A 12,313-nucleotide genomic window follows, 5' to 3' on the forward strand; every position below is an offset into this window, starting at 1 on the left:
AGTAAAATTACTAATTACTAACAATGAAAATTAGTTTATTTGTTTAGAAGATGAAACAATTTTTTTTTAAGAAAAATGAATAAAAGTACTAATTACTAATAATCACTTTATATGCTTTCAATCTACTTGATGTTGAATTAATTGAATTGCGAACAATTATCTTATTATATTAAGTGATTGTTGAAAAAATGCATGAAAATGAAGTGTACGGAATGCTAAAAAAAATTTGCTTCGGGGGCTCCCGTCCCCGAACCCCCGTGTAAATATTTTCAAGCACCATAGTCCAATAGATTCAGCCCCCCTAACATTGAATCCTAAATCCGCCCCTGTAGGTGGCACTGCAGTAATGGAGACGAGGATGAGTAGTGATTGTGGTCGAAGATGGGGATGGGGCTAGGGATGTGGCGTGAAGTCGATAAAAGTTGATTTTTTGAAAGGTATAAAAAAATACATGAACTTTAATGTTTTAGCAGTTTTATCGTAAATTCAAATATTAGATATTCAAACTCCATAAAAATCTTACGATTTACGGGTTTAGAGATTTCTTATACGATATCTTTTAGAGATGTCCTATACGATGTTATTTTTTAAAACGTCCGATGAATACACGTCGATATCTCGACTTGTCACGTCAGCTTTAATTTGAGCAAAAATTGAATTTGTGACATCGTATAGGACATCTCTAAAAGATATCGTATAAGACATCTTTAAACCCGTAAATCGTAAGATTTTTATGGAGTTTGAATATCTTATATTTGAATTTGTGATAACATTGCTACAACATTAAAGTTCATGTAATTTTTTTACACCTTTCAAAATTTATGTGCAAAATCAAACTACCCCTAAAGTTGGTGTATTTAGGCACTAATAACCCTAAGGATTACAATTTGGTTTTAGATCAGGCGCAACTTGAAGTAATTTGCATTAATCGAGAATCCTCTTATCAAAATGTGGCGTTATTGAGTTTAATTTCTTAAATCGACTTGAGCAACTGTACGTATTGTCACCTTAGTTAATCTAGCGGTAATGTGGGTTGATAAAATTGCATGATTCCATAATTTTATTAAAATAAAAATAAAAATTGGCCAATCCCATGACATTGTTTGTTTAAGAATCCCGTCAACCAAACCTCAAAAAAAAAAAAAAAATCCCATCAACCATCATTATTGAAATTTAATAGTAATAATATTTTTTTCATCTTCTAAGTAGCTAATCAGCTATTGCCCAATAATTAGTGATTGTGCCAACTGGACTAATTTCCTTCTCAGTTGCTAATTGTCTTGTCAGTTGCATAGTTTCTGGATAAGAAAATATCTCCACCGTTTGGGGTTATTAGTTATTCGAGTGAACCTTTGTAAAGACTTTGATGTAAAGGTTCGGGTGAATCCTAAGTTCCCTCATCCTCTTCTCTCTCCTCCTCCTCTTCACCTTCGCCCTCGGAATCTTCACCTCCGTCAACCGAAACCCCCACCGTCACGACGCCACCTCCTCCTCTTGCGTCTCCGTCAGATTTCAGAGCCACTTCTCCCCCTCTTCTTTGAATTCTACAAAATCTAATCAATTCGAGGTTTTGCATTCGAATTCCCCCAATTCCCCAAATTGGAATGTTGTAGCTAGTTTGGTTTATTACTCATATGATTTAGGAGGCAAATAATTTATGCCTCGCTTCATTTCTTCGTGATTTTTGTCATAATTGCTCTTGATATTTGGTGTGATTGTGTGGATATTTGTGGTGAATTGGCATGTTTCCGGCGAGCTTGGTGAAGAAGAAAGAAGTGGGACCTACCGATAATAAAAATTAAAAATAATAATAATAAAACAAACGGCCGTTTAGTCGTCATTAGGGCGGAGGGCATGATTGTAAGAAATTAAATAGTTTGGGGGTTTAGTTGGACCAACTTCGACTATAGAGATTTATATGTTATAAATGCCTCTATATAAGGGGCTTATTTAATACTTAACCTATAAAAATATTATGAACCCAAACATTACATCCTTGTAGGTGTTAGAATTTAGGTTAATTTAATAGTCCCGAATTGGAAGAAACGCCTCATGTTTAACTTTAGCTACATTTTACACATAAATTTAATTTGTTTTGAAAAAAAAAATGAATATTTAGATAACTTGCGCCAAAAAAATTTGCGGTATACGTGTCGTATCCACATATATATTCAAGATGCTACCTTTTTTTTATTAAATTACACAATAAAATAAAAAAATTAAAAATCTCAACATGATGGACTCGAATCCATGACTTCAGGCCTTTAACATTAATAACCTATGCTAGGTCAATACTCGCACACTAATCATTGCATTGAATCAACACATTCAAGATTCAACTTATTAGTGCACTTATAATCCCATTCTGCTCGTATAGCCACAATAATTGCCATTATATATAAACCTTAACCGCCGCACACATATCAATAATTACACTGAATTATATAACTCGTGATAGGTCATATAGCAATTATGCACAATTATTTAAATACACACAAACAAAAGACAAACCAAATCTAGCAACTAAGTTAGACAAAACATATTAATATGTACGTTGGAAATTCATCAAAGTGCAAAAAAGAGTTTGGATTATTGCAATGTGGATGAATAAATTTTGGAAATTGGTTGAGATGAAGGAATAAGTGGTTATATATATAATACATAAATATATTGTGCATGTGAGAAACCCATGTGAACGACATCTGAATACAAATTTCATAGTTTCATATGATTATGATATGGAGGAACAAAACAAGAAGCCATGTGTGGAAATAATTGAACAATGCATCTAGAGCTATATTTTATGAATCAATGAACTTGTACAAGTTTGTGTTAAAAATAATGTTGAAATGATTGTTAACTAACCCTTTTAATTAATATTATAAATCATGCCCTTTTTTTTTGGGGGGGGGGGGGGGTTGATTCTATCTTTGGGTTATTAGGAATTAGGATCATTCAGAATTAAATTTCGATTTGTTTTTTCTGTTAGTTATTTACGTATATATCCTCTCCTATTTGATATTCAGTGCACTTTTTTTTTTAGTAAAGAGATATCCCATTTTTTTAGTTTGGTTCTTATATGTTGAAAATCTTTTTTCTCTGGCTTCGTTAATTTTATTAATGCACGTTGCGTTATTATATTTATAGAGTCGTCGAATATATGTTTTACGACATTCATGATGTACCAATATTACAATAATCAAAACCATATCTTTTAGAAAGATACTGAATTAAGTCGTGGGTCTTTTATTCCCCAAATCTCTTTAAGTTTCAAACATTGCTCTTTTAGAAGTGATTTGATGTGATGGATTTAAAATCTTTTGAACTTCTTTTTTTAATAATCATATTGGAAACAGTGAGGGATTTCATGTCCAAACTCCTTCATCCAAATACAATTAATTCTTACAGATATGATAAAATAGGATTAAATGCATGTAATATCATGAACTTTGGTCGAAATCTAAATTTAGCACGAACTTCAATTTGCCCAATTTATATGGCTAACTTTGCTTCGTGTTCAATTTTAACACCGATTTATTTTCCGGCGGAAATTTCAGAACCACGTGGCAACGACGTGAACCACGTGGCAATGACGTGTCTTCCAAATGACACGTCATAATTTGTAACTTAAAAACGTCCAATTTAAATGTGTAACTTCACTCCGTGTTCAATTTAAATGTGTAACTTTACTCTGTGTTCAATTTTAGCACTGAATAAAGAGAGAGAAACGAGCATGGTCGGAGAAGAAGAGAAGAGATAGAGAGAGAGACGAGCAAGCCCTTCACCCCCTCTCTCAGATTCTCCCATCCCAGCCAATTCTCCCCAAACTCCATGGCGTCTCCAAAATCCAATTGGGGAAGAAGGTCGGCGGCGGCCATGGGTACTGTTGTGGTCGCTGAAAATCAAGAGGATGTGTGGTATGAATTAGGGATCTAGGATTTTATAGAGAGAAGAGGGAGATTTGGGGACTGGGTAGTCGCGGCGGCAGGGCTTGCGACTGCTGTCGCCGGGAAAGAAGGTAGCGGCGTAACCAGAGAAAGAGAGGGATATCGAACCTAGAGATGGGAGAGACAGAGGTCGGATGGAGATGCGGCGGTGGCTGCCAGAGGAGAAGTGAGGCAGCGGCGCCACGCTTGTGATGTCTGGCAGCGGCGGCAGGAGGAGGAAGGGGTGGTGTTGGAAGAAGAGTGATCGGCAGAGAGAGAAAGAGTGATGAGAGAGAAAGTTTGGCGAGTAAATCGCAGCTTTTGCTCGCTGGCCGGAAGCTTGTGCCGACGAGCCACGTCAATGACACATGGGATCGAAGTGTGTGCCGGCAAGTCACGTCAAAAATCGGTGTTAAAATTGAACACGGAGCAAAGTTAGCCATATAAATTGGGCAAATTGAAGTTCGTGCTAAATTTGGATTTCGACTAAAGTTCATGATATTACATGCATTTAACCCGATAAAATAATAATAAAAAAAAGATATGAATAACTTGTGTACACTCACGTATCTGTTGCCGGCCTTATTAAAATTAGGAAATTATACTAAAGAATGACTAATTCATAAAAAATGCGGTGAGATGTATTGTAACAGTCACTATGAGTACGAAAGATAATACACAAAGAATGATAACTCATTTCGATTAAACAACCTACATCTGGAGGGCCTCGCTCAGAGAAAATTATCCATTATAGCCTCTACATCTTCCCACAAACTCACCAACGATGAATAATTGAAAGTTAGACAACGACTAACTTCAAAGCGTACTTAATCCCTTGAGAAACAAGAACCAAATAAATAGTGTGCGTGTGTTGGCCAAGCGGTAAGGGGTTAATGCCTAAGGCCAAAGGTCTTGGGTTCAAGTCCCCTGTGGTGCGGCCTTTTAATTTCTTCATTTAATATGTAAATTTATATATAAAAAAACCAAATAAATAAGAGTTTATAACTCATTTACAATATACACTCAAGTGTATAACTCACAAATACTCTTCTGCTAGAACAAATAAAAGTACTGTACCGGTGATTGTACTACATACTATAACAAGTTCGGAAAACACCTAGCAAGAACAAGAATTCTCATTTTCTCAACTACATTGCGATAGCCCAAGTTAATCATTTCCTAGTTGTAGATGGAAACATGAGTTTTAGCTCGATGAGGACTATGTTTAGATGATTTTTATCTTTTGTAATTGTGATCCAATTAGACTTCATTAAATCTGAAGATTTGTGACCATGTATATCCATAAAAAAATCGCATAAAGATAGCTCCAAAGTTGGCTGAAAAAATCGCAAGTTGACAACATTTAAATGTTTCTGTCGCCGCTCATTACATCCAAAGATACAGTAGAAGATACTGTACTAATTCTAAAAAAAACATCTGAAAATACTATCACTTGTCTACATAATGACAATACATGGAGTACTAATTTTACTTATATATTGAAATTTTCAAATGAAAGTTAGATCAACACTAATAGGAGGCAGGCAAATTCTATGTAGCCATTCGAATTGCCTGCTGCCCACTTGACAATCAATTTGTTGGAGACTAAGACAATTTTTGCACTTTTTCATATGTGGTCTACAATTTAGAGACCTAGTATTTAGGTTTTCTTCATCTCATCAACTACACATAATCTGCGGACCTCTCAATTACGTTGCAATCAAACGATGATATTTTGTGACAATTTAATGCTTCTAAGGCAGATTTTCATCATTTGGTTTTAATTTCAGGGGAAGGAGAGTAAATGATAAATTGAAAACCGCTTTAGTTGGCCAAAATAACAGTAATAAAATTTTCTTAAATACATTATGTGGGGCACACATCTTTCTCTCCTAATTTTTCAAAAATTATAAGTCATAAATAATTGGATGGAGGGAGTACTATATTAAACATGGATCATTCCATATGATTCTTTGAACTACTGCTACTTTACATCTAGACATCTCAAATAAAATAAATTGAGAGATATAATATATATATATATATATATATATATATATATATATATATATATATAGGGTTGGGATCTATGAAGAAGTAACTATATTTCGTTCTGAATAAGTCAATAAATTTACCGAATAAATCACGCGACCGCACGAATAGTTATTTTACTGAATAAACACATACATTTTTCGTTCATGCGCTCGCGTGATTTATTCAGTAAATATATTGAGTTATTCAGTCTTCGTTGTTTCCTTCTACATTTAGCATTCTTTATTGATCTCTTCCCTATATATATATATATATATATATATATATATATATATATATATATATATATATATATATATGTGTGTGTGTGTGTGTGTGGGTAGGCTAAAATAAAAACACTTCTTAAAATATAAAATAGGAACTGTTTTTAACCCTTAGATCATCAAGATCTACGATTGATTCACCACCTTGTTGGATAAATTTATTGTGTCGATCGAGTTTGAATCTCATATGTAGCAAAAAAGTTATTTTTCACAATTTATATATTTACACAATAAAATTCATATATTTTAAATAATTCGTATTTTATATGTTAAGAAGTGTTTATACCGTAACCTCCTGTATATATAGTAATTAAATCATATCTCAGACTGTTGGATAACGGGAATCTAGCTCGGTCATTTTAAGTCCACTAGCTACGAAATCGATCCATTCTTTTATTATATTTTAACTGTTGATAAATAGTGGTATATGTTGGTTTCCTTTTTATAATTATTATCTTAATTACCTTTAGTGACTACTTGATTTATGCATATTATAGTTATAACGATAAGACATGTATATGTTTGTCTTGACGAATAAAATACTAGAGTACTTTTCTTTTGCATGCATGTAACATATAGGGTTCAGGTTAAAGCAACCAATTATAAATTCCAAATTAATTTGATTAGACTACATTCAATTATAACTATTACGTTCACGCATTATTGTGTGAACTTTGTGGAAAAACTTACAAAATATAGGGTTTCAAACTAAATTAATATTCTTATAATCTTTGGTTCCATCAAGCTTTAATCTGAAAATAATTTATATTTCACATACGGTAATGCATGAACATAATATTTAATTTAAATTATTTATGTTCATGCATTAATGTGTATTTCGTATGAAAAAATACTATCTAAATTTTCTCATGTATTTAAATTTTGTATGATGATTCCACAACAAACTACTCCAAATTTATTTGCGTCGTCTACGTACATGCATATTTCCATCTAAACATATTTTGAGAGAGTATTACCCATTTATTTAGACGTCTTCTTGAAAAATGTGTGATGCCAAATCAATTAAGTCAACATTATAAAACAAAAATATAAGTGAATCATTAATTGGGGTGGAAAAGGTATCCCTAAACCAACCACTAAACTATATATAATGTGGAAAATCTACGAGTATCATGCTTTAATTATTGATGTGTCATTTTCATGATGATGAAATTATGTTATCAAGATTACGTGATAGATAAGAAATAAATAATTAGTATAGAAAATCAATCGAATTCGGATTAATTATGTTCTCACCAAATCTCTTCAAAATCATGCAACTTCACTAGCTATAATCAAATGATTGCCGTCATTATGTTTTCGAGTCAACTAGGAGATGTCGAGTCCAGCTAGTTATAAGTGATTTGAATCCCTAATGAGCTATATATCTTTTATCTTTCTTCTGTTTTTTGAAAAGCTAATATTGAGATTGGAGAAGTCTGGAGATTTAGCTATATATATGTGGCATTTGTATCATAGATCGGTCTCACTCTTTACATAACAAAATATGCACACACACACACACACACACACACACACACACACACAAATTGAAATTTATGAAAACAAAAATTTAAGATCGGAAAATATGAGTTTAAAGACATGATGCATGCGTTGGATGATGAGACAATAAATTTCATGATTAAGATGATGTGGCTTTAGAAGTTACAAAAACAAGATTTTTCTCCCTATGCCATATTTACAATTTATCCAAAGGTCGGGATTTTCTTTAACGTATTTTAAAAAGTGGATCATTTTTTAAACTCGACCCAATATGTTAGGCCATAATGTGTAATTTTGGCTAATTGCAATTTTTATTTTTATTTTTAAATCTATTATTTGAATTGGTAGATGGTAATTTGGGGATCATGTCCCAATTACTTACCATATTAAAGTGCAAAATACTTCATGTTAGCTAATTACATTATTGTTATAACCACATTTTTATTTATTAGTACAATTCGGTTGGTGAGATAATTCTCCTTCAACTAGTAGATCGTAAATTCGAATCATTTAAAGAATTTAGTGTGTAATGAATTTTAAAAATAAAAGTAACAGTAAATAAATCTTTTAGAACAAAAAGTGAGCTCTACCAAACGTGGAAAACCATCACTCAATACACATCTATATTACTCCACCCGTTAAATTCGTCAAAAGTATAACATTTTCTTTCTTAAAATAATGACTTCACTATATATATTTATACTTAACTCTTACAAATACTCTTATTTACAAAAAAGAAAAGAAAAAGAAAATAATATTTACAATCGTGCAATGCAAGGAAAACGTTTTTATATTTTTTTTATATAGAAAATTGATATATATTAACTGAATTATCATATTAAAGATTATATATAAATAATAGTTTTAATAGAATATCTTTGAGCTAAATATAGAAGAAAAAAAATTACATTAGTAAAAATTGGTATTATGAATAAGTAAAAAAAATATAAGAAAAAGAAAATAAAAATAAAAAAGAATTGAAAATAGATTTATCCAAAAAAAAAGAGGAGAGAGGAGAGATTTTTTTTGAAGTTTTAATCTTTAAACAAATACTCCTTTTACATTTTAAATCTAATATTTACATAAAATATAATACCAAATTAAAGTTCCTATCGTAATTTTAATTTGATATGCTTATCAAATATTTTATAATTAGTTAAATTTTATAATTTACACAATAGTCCAAACCCGTTAAACATGTAAGTGATTGGTACTCATTTCATAGTATCACACGCATGCAAACTTATAATATCACACACACCACTATATAGAAAATTGGTTTCATATATAATAATATCAGGGACGTTTATTTTGCATGATTGAGTATTTTTTTTATCCTCAAGATTATGATTCTTCCAATCCCATCATTTTATAGGGATATAAATCAAGCAAAACTAGCTCAAATGATTGAAACAATTAAGGCCTTTATATATTCTAAAGTCTCAATCCATCTAAATAAACAAGAGATTAGCCTTACAAGTTATACATTTTTTTTTATCAAGATTAATTAACCACCCTTTATATATAGTAGAATGAAATAAGAGAGGGGCGTAAGATGAGGCAAATTATGAGTGATGATAGTCAAATATCCCATGTTAGAAATATGACCACGTACGTCTAGGAATAGAGTGACAGCAAACACAAAATCGCAGCAACTTATCTACAGAATAAATCTTGCCTTAATTGGCGAATCATCAATGCAGGCAGTTTTGTTATGAATGTCAAGACATTACACTTAAGTATTGTGTTATTTTCAGCCATCCAACATTTGTAGCTGTCTCTATTAAATTCTTTGTAGTTTCTAAGCATCAAATTGTGGATCAAGACATAGAACAAGTGGACGACAGGACACATATATATAGTTATATGCAAGAGAAATAATGCATCCTTGTTACCGATCATTTTCCTATTCAATTTCAACAAGCTTTTTGACAATTTTTTTAATGATACCATTACCACGCTTTTTAAAATTTTATAAATTGATATATACTCAACATGATTTCAATATATTTTTTTTTTTGTAACATGACGGAGCCCAAATTTCGATATTCAAAATCCAAGTCCATGGCACATAGAAGAACTTGAAGTGGAAATACAAGTATATATGTCTTCATAGGAGTGGGGCCACATCAAATCCAGCATGCCATGTGAATTTTTCAATGCCGAAATTTGAGCCTCGTGAGATTGTTGAAGAAAAATAATCCAAAATAGTGCATCAATTGCCAAAAATGTTGCCACATAATAAAGATTTAAAAGTGTGAGAATATAATTAAAAATCAAAATATGATGACCTTGATTTGTGTCTTGAATGTTTTACTAAGCATATGTGAATAACCGAAAGTAAGTGGCAGGAAAATTACAAACTGCCAAAAAAATGCTAAAGAATTGAATTAGTGAGACCCTTTTTCAAAATATAAAAAGAAAATAAAGGGGGGGCCCTCACCCTCAGTGTCTCATATTCCACAACCCTTATAAGATGGAGAAATTAGTGGCAGATTTCCGTTACTATAAATCCTGTGTGGATTGAAGGCCTGAACACAAGAATGGAGATCGAATCAGCAAAGTGCGAGTGCTGTGGGCTCAAGGAAGACTGCACAGAGGAGTACATTAGGGCAGTGAAATCGAGATTCCAAGGCAAATGGCTGTGCGGTCTGTGCTCAGAAGCAGTGAGTGATGAGGTTAGCAGAGGAAAGGCGCACTTCGGATTGGAGGAGGCTGTCAAGGCGCACATCACCTTTTGCCGCAAGTATAAATCAAATCCGGCAGTGCGCGTCGCCGACGGCATGAGGCAGATACTCAGGCGGAGGAGCGATCTCACTTCATCCTCCTCCTCTTCTTCTTCTTCTTCTTCTTCTTCTTCTTCTTCATCCAAGACATATTCCAGATCATCAAGCACGTCGCAGGTCGGATTTTACTAGCTTTGTTTTATATGTATATGTCCTAATTTCCAAGTAATAAGGTTAATTAATTAACTTTGATGATCATCATCATCTTCTCAATGTTTTAATAGATTTTTTTTTTATTTTGCTATTTTAATTTTTATGTGATGTAATGAAATCCTTTTCCTCTTATGATGATGGGAATTTTTTGTGGAGGAAAAGTGATTCTAGCTGTAATTTAGATGAAAGAAATGAAGGCATTAATTATTTTTCTGTTTTACTTCACAATTCATGTATGGTAATGAGAAGCTTCAAAATATGGATTGCTTTTTCTTTTTCTTTTTTTTCAGCAATTTTTTTTTTTTCTGAATAGATTTTAGGAAAATGATGAAAAGCATTAAACTTTAGAATTATTAAGATAGGTCAACTTCCCACTTAAACCAGAAAGGTGTTTATGAGAATCATGCTATATGCTTTAGTACATAATTATATACGAGGAATATAAATGTATTTATACAATATATACAACTTTATTTATTACCAATCTTGAAGATAGTTCAACTATATATAATCCATTCAACCAGATGAGTCATCGTTAAGCGTATCTTTTTCAAGTTATTAGTTTGCCAACTTGGTTAAAAGGTAGTATTATTAAATTGGTCAAAAAGCATAAACCAACTCAACTTTGCCTGATGATTTCATCAATTATATATATATATATAGGGTCTGGTTCTAGAGAGAACTACATTATTTGTGGGAACGGGAGAACCATCAAATCTAATGCATCAACTGTAAAAATTAATGCATTCGCTGTTAAAATTAATGCACTAAAAAAATAAAAAAAAAATGCTCCCTTCAGGATTCGAACCCAGGATCTGCATTCATCCAACAAGATGATGCATCCACCGTAGATCTTGATGATCGAATGGCTGAAAATGGTTCTCCGGTCTTCTTTTATTTATGGTTCTTTCTTGAACCTCTCCCTATATATATATATATATATATATAATGATCATGTGAAAACTACATCTTTTGGTGAGAATTAATTGCGAATTAATCATAAATAAACACATAAAATACATAAATAATAGATAGTCGATCGTGAATTGCTACACATATAATGCGTGTATAAGATTAGATCATTTCTTGTTCATGTATTCTATATATTTATTCATGGTTTTCAGTTCTCACGAAAAGATGTAGTTTGTCATTTGAACCTAACTCTATATATGTTTAATGTAAAAACTGAACTTTATTGTGAGTATTGAGAATACTACACTAAACATATAATGTGATTGCATACGTCGTGAAATTAATTGCACTAAAAACAAAATGCCCCTAATCATGGGATTCAATGCTGCATTCAGGGACGGAGCCAGGAATTAAGTTCGGGGGGGGGGGGGGGGGAGGGCTGAACCTGTACGGGGGTTCCCGAGAATTTTTTTTTGGGCATTCTGTATATTTAAAGTATTTTTTTAATTAAAATACGAGCATAATACTAATAATAACGAACAATATTTTCATAGATTATATAGTTTCAATATATCACAATTTTTTTTTTGGACATTCCGTATATTTAAGACATTTTTTTATTAAAAGGCAAGCATAATAATAATAATAACAAACAACATGTTCATAGATTATATATTTTATATATATTACAAATTAGTTTCAATACATTATAATTTTT

At 32.0% G+C, this 12,313-nt stretch overlaps 1 protein-coding gene across 1 annotated transcript; it reads left to right on the forward strand.

The window, feature by feature from the left end:
* The first annotated feature begins 9,654 nt into the window (after positions 1-9,654).
* LOC131001161 (uncharacterized) lies at positions 9,655-10,903 on the forward strand. Its single transcript, XM_057927440.1, has one exon. The coding sequence runs from the start codon at positions 10,288-10,290 to the stop codon at positions 10,660-10,662; it is 375 nt and encodes a 124-aa protein (XP_057783423.1). The 5' UTR covers positions 9,655-10,287; the 3' UTR covers positions 10,663-10,903.
* The last annotated feature ends 1,410 nt before the right edge of the window (positions 10,904-12,313 follow it).

This window comes from Salvia miltiorrhiza, chromosome 8 (assembly GCF_028751815.1).
Source record: "Salvia miltiorrhiza cultivar Shanhuang (shh) chromosome 8, IMPLAD_Smil_shh, whole genome shotgun sequence".
Classification (NCBI taxonomy): domain Eukaryota; kingdom Viridiplantae; phylum Streptophyta; class Magnoliopsida; order Lamiales; family Lamiaceae; genus Salvia; species Salvia miltiorrhiza.